Raw genomic sequence first — 18889 nt, 5'->3', positions numbered from 1 at the left:
GTCACAAAGTGTAAAGTGTATGTGGAAGAGTGAAAGCCGTTTTTACAGTTTCCGCGTGTGAAGCTGCGGGAATGACTCTGGTAAATATTTGTTGTTAGAGATGACTAGGTGCATTCTTCCCTGCCCCACCTTCCCTTTTTTTTTCTTATCTTCCTTCCTTTTCCCCCTCTCCCTTCCTCTCTCCCTCATTCCTTTGCTCCCTCCCTCCCCTTTTCCGTTTTTTTCCCTCTTACTTTATGTATTTATTTGAAAGCCATGTCTACAGAAAAGTCTTTCCTCTGCTGGTTCAATCCCCAGCTGGCCACAGCTCCTGTGGCTGGGCCAGGCTGAAGCCAGGATTCAAGAGTTTGTTCCAGCTCTCACACATGGGAGGTGGGTTCCAGGCACTTGGGCCATCTCTGCCTTTCCAGGCCGGTGGCAGGGAGCTGGGTCAAAGTGGAACAGTGGAGACTAGGCCAGTGCTCATGCAGGACGCCATGTAGGTGCTGACTCCTGTGGTTTGCTGTCACTAAAACACTTTGTCCTCGCTTCTGGTGAACTTCTACAAAAGAAAATATTTTAATTTCAGTTAGTTAAATTTAGATATGCCATAGTGCAGTTTTCCAGAAAGTTTGAAGCAGGTGCACATCCGTTCTGTTCATTCAGTCTTGGATTCTATAGTCCTGTCGATGTCTGCTGGGATCATAGGCTAGGTTGATTCAGTCTTGGGTTCTGTAGTTAGTCCTGTCGATGTCTGCTGGGGTAATAGGCTGGGTTGTTTCAGTCTTGAGTTCTGTAGTCCTGTTGACGTCTACTGGGGTCATAGGCTAGGTTGTTTCTGTAGTCCTGTTGATGTCTGCTGGGGTCATAGGCTGGGTTGTTTTCCCGACTCTGGAACAGAGTCTTCGAGGGGACATCTGCCTTGCCATCGGTGGCCAGCAGTGTAATTTGCTGCAGCCTCTCTTTGGCTGCTGATGTTATTAATTCTTAAAGCACTGGAAATATGAATGCAGTTCTAGAAATACCTGGGAACTGAAGCGCTTTTTTTTCTTCAGGGAAGGAAGATTCTCCAAGTGAAACTCAGGTTACTTAGCCACTCTGATTTCCCTCTTTACTTGGTGGGAGTTTGGCCATCGTGGGATGGTCGTCTCCATGGGTTGCTAGTCGAGCGAGGCGGAAGACTGAATGCTGGCCCCACTCGCGTGACATCATGGCTTCTGACTTACTCCTTTTGTGATTTAGACTTGCTTACTGTAAGATGAAGGAAAGGGTTAGTCTAGATGATTTCTAAGCTCTTTTTAAAATACATGTATTTTAAAGATTTACTTATTTGTTTGAAAGGCAAGGTTAGGGAAGGAGAGAAAGCTTCTGCCCTCAGTTTGTTTCCCAAGTGGCCACAGTAATCCTTCCCACTCGTCCATGGGATGGCAGGGGGGCCCAGGCAACTCAGGGTCATGCTGGATTAGCATGCAATCTTGTGGCATTGGCTCACTTTGGAAAAGATAATGTTCATTGGCTGTAGGTCCAGTTGGACAGTTGTGTGTAGATTTTTCATCAGTACAAATCAGTATTTTGGACTTTGAAATTCTGAGGATTAAAGATTCTCTCTGGTTTCGGGTGAATTGGCTCTAGAGATGAGCCGTTCGATTGCCCCTGACCCAGTCTGTAGTGCTTCGCTCTCAGGAGTTGAATGTGGAAAAGTTTGGAATTGTGTTTAATGCAGTCAGCTGTGGGGGCTGTGGTGAGTTATTTTTATGTGTGTTTAAGACGTGACTTGCACAATTTTACCCCTCCCTTAGGTATTTATGTACTTTCTTCCAAGTTTATAGCTATTTTCTTGTTAAGAACACATTATCAAGGTCTGTGTCACTTACTTGTTCTGTCCCAGTTAGATTGGTGACTGAAAAAGAATTTCTTTCCAGCGATCACAAAATGATAAGCCAGCATTTTAAAGGCAATATGCTGTCTCCTGAAATACATCTCTGATAAACATTCCTCCCTGTCTCACATAAATTAATGTTCACAATTTTTTTTAAAAAGATGTCACTTTAATGCTAAACTCAAATTTTGTGTATTTTTATCTGAAGTTGTTAAGCTTTTTGGCCATAGAAATGGTCAAACGTACGTACACTTGATAAAATAAAAACATTGCCAAGATTATTTTTCCTTTCTTCCCTATGAAGCATGCATGCAGCTACCCTGATCTTGGTTTCTGAAGCTCTGATGAGGCTGTTCAGTTGTGATGAACACCCTGAGGTGGTTAACTCTGCGTGTACTTTCTCCTTTCTCAGGAAGATGCGGAAAGGGCCAGGTTTTCCCACCGGTCCAGTCATCATCGCCCTTCTCTGGTTTGTAGTAACTTGTAAGATGCTCCTAACACTTTTCCTCATTAACTTCATGTGATCATTCATGAGCCTTTATTGTGCTTGTTTTTATTTTTATCAGAAGGTCGAGGATGCGTTGTCCCTTCGAAGTCTCGGCAGTCACAGGGTTGGTATTTAAACTTGTTTATACTGTAGCTGCTTTCTTTAGCATCAACAATCACCTGAAGAATCTGACAATGTTCATTATCCCTGTGCCTTGAAAATAAAAAGAGAATGTGGAAAATACAGGCAAAAGTCTTTAATTGAAAATTGAAACTTTTGCTCAAATTATTGCTAGAAATAAATTCTGAAACCATGAATATTTTAATCTGTTGACATGTATGACTATTCTTTTTTGATAGAAGAATATCTGATTTTGGAAAAATGTCACAAAATTATACAACTGATTATATAGATTTCCAGGGCATCCTCGTTAAATTTTTTAATGATAGCTTATTAAATGAGGAATAGTTTTGGGGCTTGGGTGACTTATTATAGTTTTATTACCTGGAACCCTTGAACTGTGGACTTAAACTTCTCTGCTTGCTCTGCTTTGCCATTTTGCTTAACACCTCACAGAATCTCCTAGCTGTTTGGCATGAAGTGTGACCAGTGAAGGTTGATGAGAAGCCGTTCACTGAAGTCAGGCTGGCGTGCCGCTCCCTGAGTGCCAAGGACTGTGCTGTCAGCCACAGGACCCTGCTTCTCATTTGCACAGTGGTCCATCTAGGATTATCATCAGTCAAAAGAGTCTTTCCTCTTAAGGCCTTACATGTTAAGACCTCTTTTCACATTATTATAATAGATAAGAGAACACTTTCTAATGAAGTGTACATTGTTCCAACATACTAGACTAGTTGTTGACACATTTAAAACATCTTTCACACTCATTACATTTTATTATGATGAATGTGTTTTGAATCAGTATAATTATTTTAAAAAATTTCTATTTTTTATTGGAAAGTGAGATATACAGAGAGAAAGAAAGACAGAGATGAAGATCTTTCGTCCGATGATTCACTCCCCAAGTGACCACAACGGCTGGAGCTGGGCTGATCCATAGCCAGGAGACCAGAGCCTCTTCCAGGTCTCCCACGTGGATTCAGGGTCCCAAGGCTTTGGGCCGTCCTCGAAGCTTTCCCAGGCCACAAGCAGGGAGCTGGATGGGAAGCAGGGCCGCAGGAAATAGAATCGGTGCCCACATGGGATCCCAGTGAATGCAAGCCGAGGACTTTGGCCAGTAGGCTACCGCTCCGCGCCTGAATCAGTATAATTTTATTTACAATATTCTTAGGTTTTTAAGAATACTAGTAAAGTTTTAAATAAATCTAACATAATCAGGGTAAAGATGATTTTGTAGAGCAGATACTTCTCAGATACATTTTTTTTTTTCTTTTCAAATGCTTTGAAAAGACTATCAGATAACTGGTCAACAAGAACTTCAAAGTAATGTCTAAGGATTCTTTCATGTGTAGGTTTTTTCCTTGCTTTTGTGAGGTTCAGAGTGGGAATTTTCACATAGCTGTTACCAAGCTGGTTGTTTATAAGTTGGCACATAACCTTAGAAAAACTTGACTATATTCGTTTCAGTTAAAGTTAAAACCAAACAAGTGTGACTTATTTTAGGGTCTTCAAGACAAATGTGCAAACAGGGAATCTGCAGTCAAATTGATGCGGATTGTTGATTTGGAGCAGCTCTGTGATACTGGATACTGCTGTCGGATTCTTCTTTATGTTAGTACTAGTTCAGTGTAGTGATTAGCTCAATCATAGTGTGAAACAGCAAGGGTTTTTTTTTTTTCTGTTTATGTATTTAGTTCTTGTTTATACATCCATTTTTAAAGTGTGCTTACAGTTTCTGTTTGTCATTTTCGCACACTGTTTAATTCCATGGAGGAGTCCCTTGAAGGATCTCACCAGGGCTTACTGGGGTAAAGGCAGGACACCCCAGTGAAGGACATCGTAGTGTGTACTCAGAAGCATGAGTGCTGTCAGCATGATGCTGTCACTGCTGGTTTTGTTTGTTGTGGGGTTTGAGCAGTTCATGCGTTCTGATAGTTACTGATGCTCGGTGCACACTGCTTTCCTAACTGATTTGCTGCGCTTGGTTTTGATTCTGTTTCCATGTAAGAAGATATTCCGTTTAATTAAAAAAAAATAATAGAGTTTAATAGCAAATTCAGATGTTTTAGCTGGAGCTATTTGTAATTTCTTCCTTTGGTGAATGAGTGTTTTGAAAATTTTTATTTTTGAGATTTGTTTCTTTGAGCAGTAGAGAGAATGAGATGAAGAAAAAGCTCTCCCTTCCACTAGTTCACTTGCCAAACACCTGCCAGCCAAAGCTAGAGCCCCAGATGCTGTCCAGGTGCTCCCCTGCAGTGACAGGATGCCAGCTACCAGTCCTGCCTCCAAGGAGCTGATGAGCAGGAAGCTTGCACACACGAGTAGGGCCTGGAATTGAATCCTGGCACTTCAGTGTGGGCTGTGGGTGTCTCAGCTGGCATCCTAACTGCTAGACCAAATGCTTGCCACCCTCCACCCCCTTTTTAGGGTAAGATTTATTTATTTTTACTTGAAAGGCATAATTACATAAAGAGAATACACAGTTCCACCTGCTAGTCCCCGCTCCACATGACCATGATGGCTGGCACTGGGCTGCTCCCTGCAAAGTCAGGAGGCAGGAGCTTCTTCCAGGTCCATATGGTATGCTGGAACCACAGGCGTATGTGTAACCTGCTATGCCTTGGCCCTAACCTTATGCCCCCACTTGTTTTTAAGCAGCGTGAATGCCAGTTTTCATTTGAGAGGGTTCTCTTGACTTGCTTGTTTTAGCAATTGATGTGTTCAGTTTGTAGATTTCCCGAGGTAGACTCAGCAACTTTAAAGCCAGATGAACTCTATATTTTGGAAGGGAAAATTAAAGCATTTGATCTCAGTTGAGCAGTTATTGGATCCATGTAAATGTCACTGGTGCTACAGAGTTGATGAGAACACTAAACATGGCTGCTCTCCGGCATTGAGCTTTATCGTTAGGAGGACAAAGTAGTCCTTATGCTAGAGTGAATGATTTTGCCATAGGCTTTTGGTTGTAGACGTTTTTCTGAGTAAAAGCGTTGCGTATTTTGTTGATTTAGAAAAGAATGATGTAAAATTTCTGTTGAAGATTGATTTTAGGGAAATATCATGCATCAAAAGTAGACATTTAATCATTGTATGCATCATTTGCCAAATACACTGTCATGTGTTTTTGAAGATGTTCTAACGTGATGTCTGAATGCCACGTGATGCTTCTCTGAGTTTCAGGCTAGTACTTCTTCAGGAGAGCTACACGTGCTCCCATGTTGCTTCATTCCCTTGTGGTGACTATTACATCCAGGAATTTACAGTGTTTATGGTTGTGTCCTTTACCCTTATACTTGAAAAACAGATCTTTGAGGTTCCTACAGTATCTTTTGCAAATGACCACCTCATTAGGCATGTAAGGAGAGGCCTTGTCTGTCTGAACTATTAATATAATTACTAGAACCAAAGTATATAATTGGTCTTCTAACATATGAACTTTTTTTTTAATTCGGAAAGCTTCAATGTTTTGAGAAGTTGTGATTTCTGCAACAGCATGGCAATCCATCCTGAACTCCGTATATTTACCATGATCCAGCATACACATGTAGACCTGTGTATATGTGTTCGTATGTGCAAATGCACATATGATTAGTATTGAGACACAAATTTCAGAAACTGCTTACTCTGTGCAACACTATTTTTTGTTTAATGTTTACAAAAAGTGCTGGTTGGACTGACTAAATTGGTTTCATGAGCCATTCATGAGTTATAGTAATCTGTGCTTAGGAAAGTGGCTTTACATAACGGTTGTGAAAGTAGGATATCTGTACCGATGAGTACTTAAACCACCTGAAGAGGTGGTCCATTTGTTCATTTTATGTTTATAAAACAGTATTCGGAAATCACAACCTTAGGTAATTGTGTTTGGAACTGAAATAGGGTGTTCTAGCATTCCTTCAAAACAAGATATACATGAAATGTGGATTTTTTTTAATGTTAGGAGTTTTGTATTTTTTGTTTATATTCATTATTCGTGTATGTGTGTCATGCGGTCTGTACCTGTGTGTCTGCAGGCAGTTCTGTGGGAACAACCTGCTTTTTATACTGCTTTTTTCTTTTTCTTTTGTTTTGTAGGGGAGGGAAGAAGAGAGAGGTCTTATCCCATTTCCTGTCTATTTTTTTCTTTCATCGTTTTTCCAACAAGGAAAAATGGCAGTCATAGTCATAGTAATAAAAAGAAAAAAAACCCTAGAGTTTAGAGTTCCTAGGAATTGCATTTTAAAGATTTTATTGTTTTCTGTAGTGAGATTAAGTCATCTCCCCTCTACCGATTATTAATTTGGAGAAAAATATGATCAGTTTTAAGTGAAAATGTTTTTGCCATAGTTTACGTTAGGAAGAATAGTGAGAAGGACAGTCTCTAATTAAAATATAATTGCTTTTATGGTAAAACTATTTAGTATTTTGAAAAGCAAAGTCACGGCAGAGAAATACCTCCCATTTGCTGATTGACCCTCCACGTGCCTGCAGCAGCCAGGGCTGCTGGGGCGGCCAGCCCGGAGCTGCAGAGCTTCCTTTGTGTCTTCCGCATCGGTGGCAGAGTTCCAAGGGCTTGAGCCATCATCTCCTGCATCGTCATCACCTCCCAGGATGCGTTAGCATAAAGCAGGAGTTCCGTGGAGTAGCCGGAATTTGAACCGCTCAGATCAGTTATGTGGGTGTTCCAGGTGGCAGCTTAATTCATTGAGTCACCGTGCTTGCCATAACATAATACCATTTGTGTTTAATGTTTTGAAGTAGGCTGGAGTTTTAATAACTTACACATTTTACTTTTCTCATTTTTATATTTCTGAATTTGAAAATGCAATCAACGTTGACCTTTTTCCCTGAAATCCAGTATGATTCTCTGAAGGACAGATCATCAAGATCTTCATCATTAGTATGTAGTGCATGGCTTTGTTGTATGTGCACTTTTACTGTTAACATCTGTTCATGTGAGTCATCGATCATAAATAAACTGAATGACTTGTTCTCTTTGGGGAATAACGTTTGATTAGGAAACCAAAAACGGTAATTATTCATTAGAATACTTTTTTGCTGAGAATTTCAGGATCAGATGGAAATTGTTTCCTTATTTAGAGCTAAGACTGATGGTAATAACTTCTTAAAATGATGAACCAGCACTTCCTACATTCTCATTGCCCTGGAGAGCATGCTTCTAATAATGTTTACTTTTTAGTTGTTTATTTCATTTGAAAGGGAGAGGGATGGAGGCGGAGAGAAAAAGGGTGAGGGTGGAGGTGATAACTTCCTTGTGCTAATTCACGCCCCAGACACCAACAACAACCAGCAGGGACTGGGCCAGGCTGAAACCAGGAGTGTAGAACTCCATCCCATTGTCTCACATGGTGGCAAAGGCCCAAGAACTCGGACCATCATGCTTTTGTCTTCCATGATGCGCTTGCACTATGTCAAATCAGGAACAGAATAACCAGGCTCTCCAGTGTGGGATGTGGTGCCCCACGCAGCAGCTTAACCTGCTGTGAAGCAAGGCCTCTAGAAAGTGTGTTGATGCCCACTAAACTAGTAGCCCAGGCCCAGTTGTGTTCCATGTTATGTGCCAGAAGTTACCAGGTGTGTGAAGTTACCCTACACAAAGCATCCAAGATGTTAGATCCCAGTGTTTAGGTTTAACTTGGGTCGTTTTTTATGGTGTTTCATATTAGCCAAGAAAGGGATATTTGCCGAGGCCCCACAAATGTCTTGCCTGGCTTTAAGTCCTAATCAATTTTTCCTTCCTGGGCAGACAGTTAACTGTATACCGAGCATAGGAAGCAGTGGAATACAGATGTGTAGGGAGGCTGTGTTTCTTAGGCATTGCAATGCAGTGAATCATTGACTAACAGATGGGAGTAGATTGCATGTGGCCTACTCTGTATTTCGTATGGACCTTTGTGTGCATGATTTTAGATTTTTTTTTAATTTTCAAAACTTTGTGTTCATTAAGGTTAATGTACATGTTTACTTCCAGATTCATTCTTACAGCCACTCCCATGGAATGAGGAGGAGATCATCTGGCCCTCAGAAGGACCTGCTGGTTAGTTCTCTGGTGCCGTCTTTAGGAAGCTCAAGGACCGTGACTGTGTTGGTTTTCTCTTACGGCATTATAGACACTTGGAAGTAGACCGAAATGATTTGTCAGAACTTTATTCAACATTTTTTATAAGCCAGAGTTAGTATCAAAGTAGCATGTGCTTACTCCAGGGTCTACAGGAACTATTTCATTTATGAACTGTTCTTTGGAATATACCTAAAGAGTGGGTTTATTGAGACTTGCATCCTTATTTTAGGAATTTAAATTGATTTGGCTATGGTTTTATGGAAAGAACCAAAATCAGAAAGAAGGTTTTCATTGTTACTTACTTACTGTTTGGAAGAGTTAGATAGGGAGAAACACATACACAAATTATCTTCTGTCTGCTGGCTCATCCTCTAGATGGCCGCCAGGGCAAAGCTAGGAGCTGGGGTTTCATCCAGGGCTCCCAGGTGGCGGCAGAGGTGCAGCTTCTTGGTAACCTGCACTGCTTTTCTCGGTCATGAACAGTAATGTCGGCAGGAGTGAAGCTGGGTCGGGAATGGAGCAGCTGGCCTCCAGTTGGGCGCTGTCCTTGCAGGCAGCATGTGTAGCTCCTGTTACTCCACAATGGCAACTATATATTTTAAGATTTATTTGTTTTTATTGGAAAGGCAGATATACAGCGAGGAGGAGAGACAGAGAGGAAGATCTTTCATCTGCTTGTTCTCTGCCCAGGTGGCCGCAACGGCTGGAGCTGCACCAATCCAAAGCCAGGAGCCAGGAGCTTCTTCTGGGTCTCCCACGTGGGTGCCGAATCCCAAGGGTTTGGCCTATCCTCTACTGTTTTCCCACGCCACAAGCAGGGAGCTAGAAGGGAAGTGGAACAGGCAGGATATGAACTGGAGTCCATATGGGATCCCGGTGTTTTAAAAGGTTTATTTTAGGGACTGGTGTGGTGGGTCCTCACATTAATCCTCTCTCTGCAAGCGCTGGCAGCCTGTATGGGTGCAGGTTCATGTACTGGCTGCTACGCTTCCCATCCAACTCTGTTTATGGAGAAGAGCATGGCCTTGGGCCCCAGCGCTTATGTCAGAGACCCAGAAGAAGCGTCTGGCTTTTGGATCAACTCAGTTCTAGCTGTTGCCATTTTAAGGGTGAACCAGTGAATGGAAGACCCTTCTCTCTCTGTCCTTCTCTCTCTCTGTAAATGTGCCTGTGCAATAAAAATGAAAACTAACCTTAAATATCTATTTATTTGAACAGTAGGGTTAGAGTGAGAAGGAGACGAAGAGATCTCCCATCTATTGATGGTTCATTCCCCAGATGACCACGTTGGTTGTGCCGGGCGAGGTGGAAGCCGAGTCTCCCTCATGGATGCCGGAGTTCAGGCACTTCGGCCGTCTGCTGCTGCTTTTGCCGGTGCATTAGCAGGGAGCTGGTCAGAAGTGGAGCAGCCGGGACTGGAGCCGGCCCCCACGTGGGCAGATGCTGTTGTTTCAGGCAGCCGCTTAACCCGCTGCGCCGAAACACCAACCCCACCTTTTGTTCTTAAAGCTTTTTGGACGGCCAGAATGCATTTTTGACCAAAACAATGACGTATGTAATAGTCATGTTTTGATGCTAGCCTGCCAGCAACTTGTTAATTAAGTCATAGACCTATTTTCCAGCCTCATGGCTAAACGACCTTTTCATGAGTGTGGAATGTCTCTGGTAAGCCCACTCTGGGTGTGAGAACAGTGCAGTCCCAAGCCCCTGCTGATTCAGGCTTTCAGTGGGGTTGGTAGGTAGAATATTGGGAGGTTTTGGCAGTAGGTGGTACAGTGTAATAGAGGGGGACCCGAGCTCCAGGCTTCGGAGCATTGGGTGTTGGTCACTCCAGGAGAGAGAGTCTGGTGCTTTGTGGTTGGGGTGAGTGGGGAGTGGTGTACGAAGGCCGGGGCCAGGTGGGAGTAGGAGTGTCCCTGACTGTAGTGTCAACGGTAGAGAATGAGTAAGTCATCCATGGCTTGTTTTCTTAACCGTCAGTGTAACAGCCGACTAGAGGTGTTGGTTAGGGAATTTTGCAGATTAGCTCTCCTTTAAGTAAGCGCATTATAGAGAAGTGCTACTTGTTTTATGTAGTCTGTTGAAAATGAGCTGCCACTGTCATTTTATACCAAACTGCATTTTTTCTCATTTTGGTAATTGAATTTGATCAGTTGACTTGGGCAGGTAATAAAACATTTGGAAGCAAATAATCCTTTAATCATTTTTGTGGCTTTCTAAATAGTTTATAAATAGTAATTATTCAGTTGTCCTAGATTTTTCTAGAGCATTTAGAGCTTAATATGATTACTATCATATTTCCTTTCCAGTTTTTTTGAAGATGTTATCTTGCTTTTATTAATTTTTTTTTCTTAATTTACTGTTCTTGACACCGAAAAACAGACACAGATAGAACCAGGGCTCCCATGTGCTGGCTCATTCTGAAATGACCGGAGTGGCCAGGGCTGGGCCAGTTCCAGATTCAACTAGGAAGCAGGAGCTTGATCCAGGTGTTCCCGTTCTTGAGCCACCCCTTCTGCCTCCAAGGGTCTGCATTAGCGGGAAGCTGGCCTTGGGAACTGGAGCCTGGAACCAAACAGTGATAACTCATGTGGCTCCAATGACTGGGCCAAATGCCTGCTGCTAGTGTCACTTTTAAAGTGCAGATAATTAGTAATGACTTAGTTTCAAAACAGTTTTCTAAAAATATTGAAAATGGTATATTTTAATGTAATGTGGTAATTCAGTGCTGTATCCAGTAACAGAAGTGAAGATTACTAGTGTTTTTCTGTAACCGCTATGAATGGTTGTATACTTGCATTTGTAAGAAACTGTCTTCAGTCCATGAAGCTTCCTGGCCAGATAGTGGAGGTTTAATGCATGTTGACAAAGTAAATGATGACAGGCTAGTAATTGAGTTGCATCAGAAACTGTTGAGAAGTAAGGGGTAGGATGGCAGAATGGCCAGCTTGCTGAAAAGGAGAAAATTTAATTTTGGTATTTTCTGAGGGAATTAATGTACTTGCTACTTTTTTTTAAAACTTAATATGATTCAATGCTTTAAAGATGTTTTGGAGGAGAAGGGTTTGGCAAGATCAAGATTTTCCTTCTGTTCTCTTTTCGTATGTTAGGTTAACAACACTTAAGCTAAGAAAAATGTGTTTAATTGTGCTTTTTGCAGAGTGGCCTCTACTTTGACCAGAGAAGCTATAGCAGTCTTAGGCATAGCAAACCCACCTCTGCCTCCTACACTCGGGTTTGTCTCACGTTTCTTGGTGTTGTGTGTTTTATCTGCCTTTGACACACCTCTAATCCCCTACTTTGCATTTTTACTAGTAATATCTAACCTGTGAGTGTGTATAATTTTTGTAACTTAATTAACATGTTCTGAGTGTGTGTTTAAACAGTGACAACCACCAAATTATGTTGACATGAATATTTAAATTTTTTCAATGCACGAATTTCAAGCATTCAGAAATTGGAAGAATTGTAGAGTGAGTGGTATATGCCTACTTGGTACATAATTTATTTTATTTTGCTTATCATACAAATCTTTCCATCAGTCCTCATTTTTTGAGACATTTCAGTTTATGCTAGTGATGTCAATTCATTCCATGGTTTATTTCATGAATATATTTCATGAAATATATTAAAAGCCTTTTAAAAGAGCTTGCACGTGAGAATTTGTAAATGGGATAAGAATGACTCTTTGTTTACTGTTGGATTCTCTTTTTTCTTTTCAAGGCATTTGAAACATTATTTAGTTGTGCATTAAATGTGTGGCACACAATACATTTGAATTAATTCAGTTTATAAAACCTGCACGTACAACTGTAATATTTGTTTTTTTATGTGTGATTAGGTGAAAAAAACCTGAAAATTGTATCCTCAGATACTTTTTTTTAATGCTGAGTCCTTTTAGTGCATGAATTCATTGTGATCAGTACACATAATGTGATGAATTGAATACATTTTGTCCATAGTATCTTTTGAAATACAGGTTTTCTGATCTGTTTAGGAAAGAATACTTGTAGCCGTAACTCAGATCTTACTTAGCTAGCCGTCAACAGCTGGTCTGAGCCCACTGGAGTCAATGTTGAAATCACCAAAATCCCACAGGAGCTAGTGGGCACTGGGTGTGCCCATCATTTTCCACACTCCTTATTCTGTGACCCATTTTTCTTCAATGTTTTCTTAGATTTCTGTCCCATATCCTAACATTAATGTTAACAAAGCAGAAAGACAGAAATATGTTTATAAAAGACTATTCCAAGTGTTTTTTTTTTTTTTTGTTAACCCTTACAAATGTTACTCTAAAGGGTTCCTAATGACACAGCTTTTCCTTTGTTCCTAAACCACGGTAGGTATTCAGGAGTTGCTGATGAATTGTGCAGTATGAAGTCGTGAACTAAAACCCGTTCTTCTGACAGTGATGCCAGTTCTTTGTCTTCCCTGTTCCTTTCTTCGCAGTCTTCCTCTTTGTCCAGTGACCCCCTGGCAACATCTAGAAGTAACAGGGTTAGTACTTTGTAAGGAATGTCTTGCCTTCAGAGCTACCAGCAGCTTTTCTTAGGTTTAATGAAGTGTTTTTGTCATAGGCCTCCCTTATTGCAAATTCTGGTCTGCTGAGAAGTGCCAGCCTGGTTGGTATTTTCATCTTCCAGTGTGTGCACTGCTGGTAGGCCATTGCTGTCATGCTGGTTCTTTGGCTTAGCAGCTTTCCTCTTAGTCAGAAGCACAAGGTACTATAGAATGTGCTTCCTGTGCTTCGAGTACAGGGCTTAGGGCATCAAGGAGCAGCATGTTCTCTTCACAAAGGTGGGTGCTGGCTGCTAACTTTCATTAGAAGCATTTTGCCATAGAGAAGTAGATGCGCAGGAGTGCTCCCTCCCACACGTGTCCCATGGCAGCAATGTCGTATGTTTTATGGGGGGACAGCTGTGACTTTGGCCATGTTCATACTAGGGTCTGATACAGCAAGCCGGCTAGAAAAGCATAAGTAATACTCTGTGCAGTGTGTGAATTGTGAGCTGGTTGCTTTCAATTTTGTTGTGTTGTAGCCTAGGACACTGCAGGTTTGTCATTTAATACAGTGATTTGCAAATGCCCAGTTTCCTTTTCTGCTTTATTATCTCTTTTTGGGATAATAAATTCATCAACGTTGCTTCTAGTTTTATAACATGATGGCTTTTGAAATGTGAGTTTGAAGTAGTACTGACATTGAACAGCAAGTTATATATGTCAAATGAGGATTACTACCTGTCGAGTCTTTATATTGAGAAAATGGACACTGTACCATTCTTCAAAACACTTTTTTTGGTGGGGGATGTGGGGAGACTGAATACTGTTAAACAATTAGGATGTTTTCAAAATAACTTTGAGGCTGAATAGGAAAATGGTGTTTTTGTGTTCTTTAGGCATCATTGAATGATGGTGGATTATATAGCCCTTATGGTTCCCGAACTGTAAGTCTGAACAGGGAGGTGGTGAAGAGTGGGGAGGAGTGGGGGGGGGGGGACAGTTTGCTTACCAAGGAGAAGTCTTTGAATGGGACCTGCAATCACTTGATGATCAGCTGTGATCTGTTCATGTAAATCAGTCAGTCAGGACTCTGATTTCAAACCATGACAAAGTGTCTGGTGGAAATCATGGAGCAAGATTTGAGAGGATCTGCAGAGGAACCCCTTTTCTTACTGGTTCCTGTTGAAGTTTGGAGCAGCCTTTTAGGGGCTGCTGTCATGGGCTGGTGGGTGTTGAAGGTAGGCATGAGGTAGTTTAGACCAGGTGATAATGGTACCTTCATCCTAGGAAGTGGGCACATTGCAGCAAGGGTCACCTGTTGTCCCAGCAGACAAAGGAGTTCATCACTGTTGTAAAACCTTTCCTTTCCAAAACTTTGTAGCCATCTGAATACAGCTATTACTCATCCAGAGCAAGTTCAGGCCGAAGCAGTCCTGTGGTAAGGCATCTGGTCTGTGCATGCTTATGGAAACTGTGGGTTTTTGATTAACTTGTACTCATACAACACTGAGGTTGTGGTGTGCTTCTCTGTCCTGTGCATGCATTCAAGTGTTCCCTCGGTACACAGACACAAGCACTAATTTGTCCTAATGAGTGGTTCCTTTATAAATTTGAGATAGCATATAATTTTTTGTGTCATAATTGAGATTTGATCAATGTTGAGACTCACTGCACAGACCCTTGAGGTTGACAAAATTCTTACCATACTTGCCAAAAAACTAGGACAAAATTTTTTTTGATAGGAAATGGTTTTACCAAACAACAAAGCAAGAGTAGAAGTAATTGAAAATGTAAGACATTAAATGTACAACTGTGACTCCAAGCAACTGTTTGGTATGATTTATATTGTAGGGTACAAAAACCTTTTAAATGTGAAACTAACATCCAAGAGAGTCAAAACCTACTATGGTTCAGTTATTTGCTACTTTTAAAAAAAAGATTATTTGACCTATTTTTAAAAAGTTCTACTTTAAAAATGGGGGGATGGGGTGGGATTCTCTCCTTGTTTCAGGAGCCACTGAAACACTACAGTCACAAAGTGGCTGGTGCTGAGGGTGCTGCCCTGTGCCACCTAAGGAGGGAGGCAGGCCCAGGGCCGCAGTGGGTGCTGGGGATACTGCCCTGTGCCGCCTAAGGAGGGAGGCAGGCCCAGGGCCGCAGTGGGTGCTGACGTTACTGCCCTGTGCCACCTAAGGAGGAATTTGGAAGTTTTGTGTTTAACTGTCTTCACGTGAAACAAGCTGTCTGTTCTGGGTGATAGTTCAGAGCATGAGTTGGCTCGCCCGTGTTTTTCCATCTCCTCACTTCCTGGATTGTGCCTTTCACCTGCTAGCCAGTGCATCTGTCAGTGAGTAGGAGGAGGAATATTCTAAGCCAACGTTGAAAAGTTGTTATAATAGCTGAGTAGTATTCCATGGAGTAGATGAACCATAGCTTTCCTATCCAATCCTCTGCTGACAGGCATTTTGGCTGCTTCCATGTTTTTGCAATTACTGATTGTGCTGCTATGAACATAGGAGTGCATGTTGGTTTCTCATAAAACAAGTATTCTGGATATATTCCTAGGAGTGCTATTGCCAGATCATACGGTATGTTGAATTTGAGTTGTTTGAATGTTCTCCATACTGATTTCCATAGAGGCTGTACCAGCCTGCAGCCCCACCAGCAGTGGAGTAGGGTTCCCTTTTCCCTGCAACCTCGCCAACAAGTGTTGTTGGTGCTTTTATTCATGTGGGCCAGTCTCACTGGCGTTAGGTAGTACCTCATTGATGTTTTAATTTGGATTTCCCTTATTGCCAGGGAACTTGAGCATTTTTTCATATGTTTATTTGCCATTTGGGATTGTTCCTTTGTGAAGTGTCTGCCTATTTCCCGTGCCCATTTCTTGAGTGGCTTGGGAGGGTTTGGGAAAGGGTGGGGAGAATCCAAGTACCTATGAAACTGTGTTACATAATACAATGTAATTAATGAATTAAAAATAATAAATAAATTAAAAAAAAGTTGTTATATAGAAGAAAAAAATTGAGGCTCTTAAAATTACCACACCTTCTGGAAATGGATTTCTCAATTTGTAGAAACAATACTGAGGACAGTCCCAGAGTGAAAGTCTTCAGACCCCCTGATTTCTACCGTATAAATGTAACCTCTGCTCTTGTATGTGATTTGAGAGGTGTTCTATCTGAGTGTTCTCTATTTTGACCACAAGTGGGTTCCCAGACATACTGATTCTCAGTGGTTCCTTAGAGTATCTTTTTGCGTTAGTATGAAGAGTCATCAAGAAGTTCATGAAGAATGGGGATTAAGAAAAAACTTTTGTGTATTTCAGTTTCTTTGCACCACAGTAAACTTATCTTTTAGTCCCATTTTCCATGAACTCTTTGAAGCCCCCTTGTACATAAAGATTCATTTTATTTCTTCTTTAACAGTAAAATGTGATAGGAAGCTGTGCACAAGGTCCCGTTTAGTACCTCTCCCTGGATTCTTTAATGGTGGTGTGTTGTCCCATGCATTTAAAGGTCATCCCCAGGGGGCACGTTGTCCGTACTGCTTCTTGGACAGTGACTTTGTCCGTGTGTGTTTTTATATTTTGATATGAATAAATGTGCAAGATGAACTGCAAACAGTGAGTGGCCTGTGTCGGAGAGCATTGTTCATGAAGAAGACTGTGGATCTACTTACCCCAGGCCCCATGGCAGGGATGCTTCTGGGGGCCTACCCTGTTATCCTGGCAGTGTCAAAGCTGGAGAAGTTACCAAGGCAATTTTCTCTTTGTTTTAGTTAAAAGAATAGCAAAGGGAGGACAAAGAGCGGGGAGAGGGAGAGAGACAGAAGGATAGGTGTATCTTCCATTTGCTGATTCACAGCCCAGACTGCGTCATGCTGAAGCTAGGTTCTCCCAGTGTCAGCGAGCCAAGAACTGATCCATCTCTTGCTCTCTCCCAGGTCCCGCTGTTCAGGAAGCTAGTTTGCAGAGAGAATAGGAACTTGAAATCAGACACTCATTAGTCCACTCTCCAGCTTCCCACAGTTTGGGGCCCGGCCAGCCAATGCTAGACGTTGGGAACTCAAGCAAGGTCTGCTATGGGGGTGACAGTTATATTACCTGCTACCACAGGTTGCTCAGGTGTAGGAACCTGGAATCAGAAGCAGAACCAGGACTTGAAACTTGTCAAGCAATGTCTTTCAAGTGCTAGACCTGACACCTGTGCCTGAGTGTGCATTCCTCCATCCATCCATCAGTCCATCCATCCTTTTAAGATTTTTTTAAAAAAGTTTGTTTATTGCAAAGTCAGATATACAGAGAGGAGGAGAGACAGAGAGGAAGATCTTCCATACAATGAGTCACTCCCCAAGCGGCTGTAATGGCTGGAGCTGAGCCAATCCAAAGCCAGGAGCTGGGAGCTTTTTCCGGGTCTCCTACGTGGGTGCAGGGTCCCAAGGCTTTGGGCCGTCCTCACTGCTTTCCCAGGCCACAAGCATGAAGCTGGATGGAAAGTGGGGCTGCCGGGATTAGAACCGGCGACCATATGGAATCCCGGTGTGTTCAAGAAGATCTCAGCCGTTAGGCCACTGTGCTGGTCCCAAGATTTATTTTTATTTGAAAGGTACAGTTTGAGGAGGTGGGAAGGATGAGAGGAGAGAGAGACAGACACAGGTGGCTTCAACAGCAATGGCTGGGCCAGGCAGAAGCCAGGAGGAGCCTGGGAGTGCATCCAGATCTTTTACATGGGTGGCAGAGTTTCAGGTACTTGGGCCATCAGGGTGCTGGGTTGGCAGCTGAGCAGCAGTGACTTGAGCTGCTCCTCACGTACGATGCCTGAGTCACAGGTGGAGGCTTAAGCTGCTGCGCCTCGACCCTGGCCTCTGATATTTTTTTCAGTCAAGTATAGATCCTTGTTTTTGTGGACTGCCTTGATCCTGCTTCATTTGCAAGGTGAGTTCAGACGTAGCATCTTAGTGATGCCAGAATGGCTTCTCAGTGATGTCAGAATGGAGATGAGCTGCAGATCCTGAAGAGCTGGGTCTCCGGCAGGGAAGCAGGAAGCAGACTGCCCTGTGTGGGGTGGTGTCAGCCATCTCTGCTGCTCGCACTGGATTGCAGAAATCCGAATCGTCACCCGAGTGTTCTTCCTGGTAGGAGAGTCTGTCGGTGACTTAGTTTCTTCACTTTAAGTATTCTTTAGTGTTTTCCCCCATACTTACAACATTAAGTGTGTAATAAATATCAGTGGAGCCCCATGATAGAATCCTGGTGGGCCTGGGAGTTTGAAGAGTTTGGAAAGTGTGAATTTAGATTGTTTGCTCATCTCTCCCTTTCTCCAAGTTCACTGAAATAAAAGATACAGTTGTAGCCTTTATGCTGCGCTTTTTCATTGCTAAGATTTATTTATTTTTATTGGGAAGGCAGATTTACACTGAAGAGAGAGAGAGAGATAGCTCTTCTAACCACTGGTTGACTCCCCAAGTAGCCCTAACGGCTAGAGCTGAGCCAATCTGAAGCCAGGAGCTTCTTTTGGGTCTCCCACGTGGGTGCAGGGTCCCAAGGCTTTGGGCTGTCCTTGACTGCTGTCCCAGGCCACAAGCAGGGAGCTGGATGAGAAGTGGAGCTACCAGGACACACACTGGCCTCCCAATGGGGTGCCAGCACTTGCAAGTGGAGGATTAGCCGATTGGGCCATCATGCCAGCACCTGTCTTATGCTTTTTAAATTTACTTAAAAGTTTTTGCTTTTTAGAAACATCTTAGTTTTTAAATGACAGTTTGTCCTTTCTGTTTAATGATGCAAAGTAGATTGTGCCAATTCTGATACTTACAAATGGAGTGTGTGTATGCTTCTTGGAAACCTTTCCTAATGTAGGACCAC

General features: G+C 42.3%; 1 protein-coding gene across 16 annotated transcripts in view; it reads left to right on the top strand.

Annotated features, from left to right (window-relative positions):
- Positions 1 to 18889, top strand: part of LRRFIP2 (LRR binding FLII interacting protein 2) — an 86223-nt gene that overhangs the window by 18991 nt on the left and 48343 nt on the right. For 7 of the 16 annotated variants that reach the window (XM_058657159.1, XM_058657166.1, XM_058657164.1 and 4 more), the window contains exons 4-12: positions 2271 to 2327; positions 2425 to 2469; positions 7303 to 7344; positions 8437 to 8502; positions 11687 to 11761; positions 12976 to 13023; positions 13104 to 13148; positions 13923 to 13970; positions 14408 to 14464. The exons of 4 other annotated variants lie outside the window; for them this stretch is intronic. In XM_058657159.1, coding sequence (XP_058513142.1) covers positions 2271 to 2327; positions 2425 to 2469; positions 7303 to 7344; positions 8437 to 8502; positions 11687 to 11761; positions 12976 to 13023; positions 13104 to 13148; positions 13923 to 13970; positions 14408 to 14464 — 483 coding nt within the window. The remainder of the gene's footprint in view (positions 1 to 2270; positions 2328 to 2424; positions 2470 to 7302; positions 7345 to 8436; positions 8503 to 11686; positions 11762 to 12975; positions 13024 to 13103; positions 13149 to 13922; positions 13971 to 14407; positions 14465 to 18889) is intronic. 5 more of the 16 variants (XM_058657163.1, XM_058657157.1, XM_058657158.1 and 2 more) reach the window with 4 other exon arrangements.

Source organism: Ochotona princeps, chromosome 30 (genome assembly GCF_030435755.1).
Source record: "Ochotona princeps isolate mOchPri1 chromosome 30, mOchPri1.hap1, whole genome shotgun sequence".
Lineage (NCBI taxonomy): Eukaryota > Metazoa > Chordata > Mammalia > Lagomorpha > Ochotonidae > Ochotona > Ochotona princeps.
The sequence above is the reverse complement of the archived record's forward strand: the minus strand, read 5'-3'. Positions and strand labels throughout refer to the sequence as shown.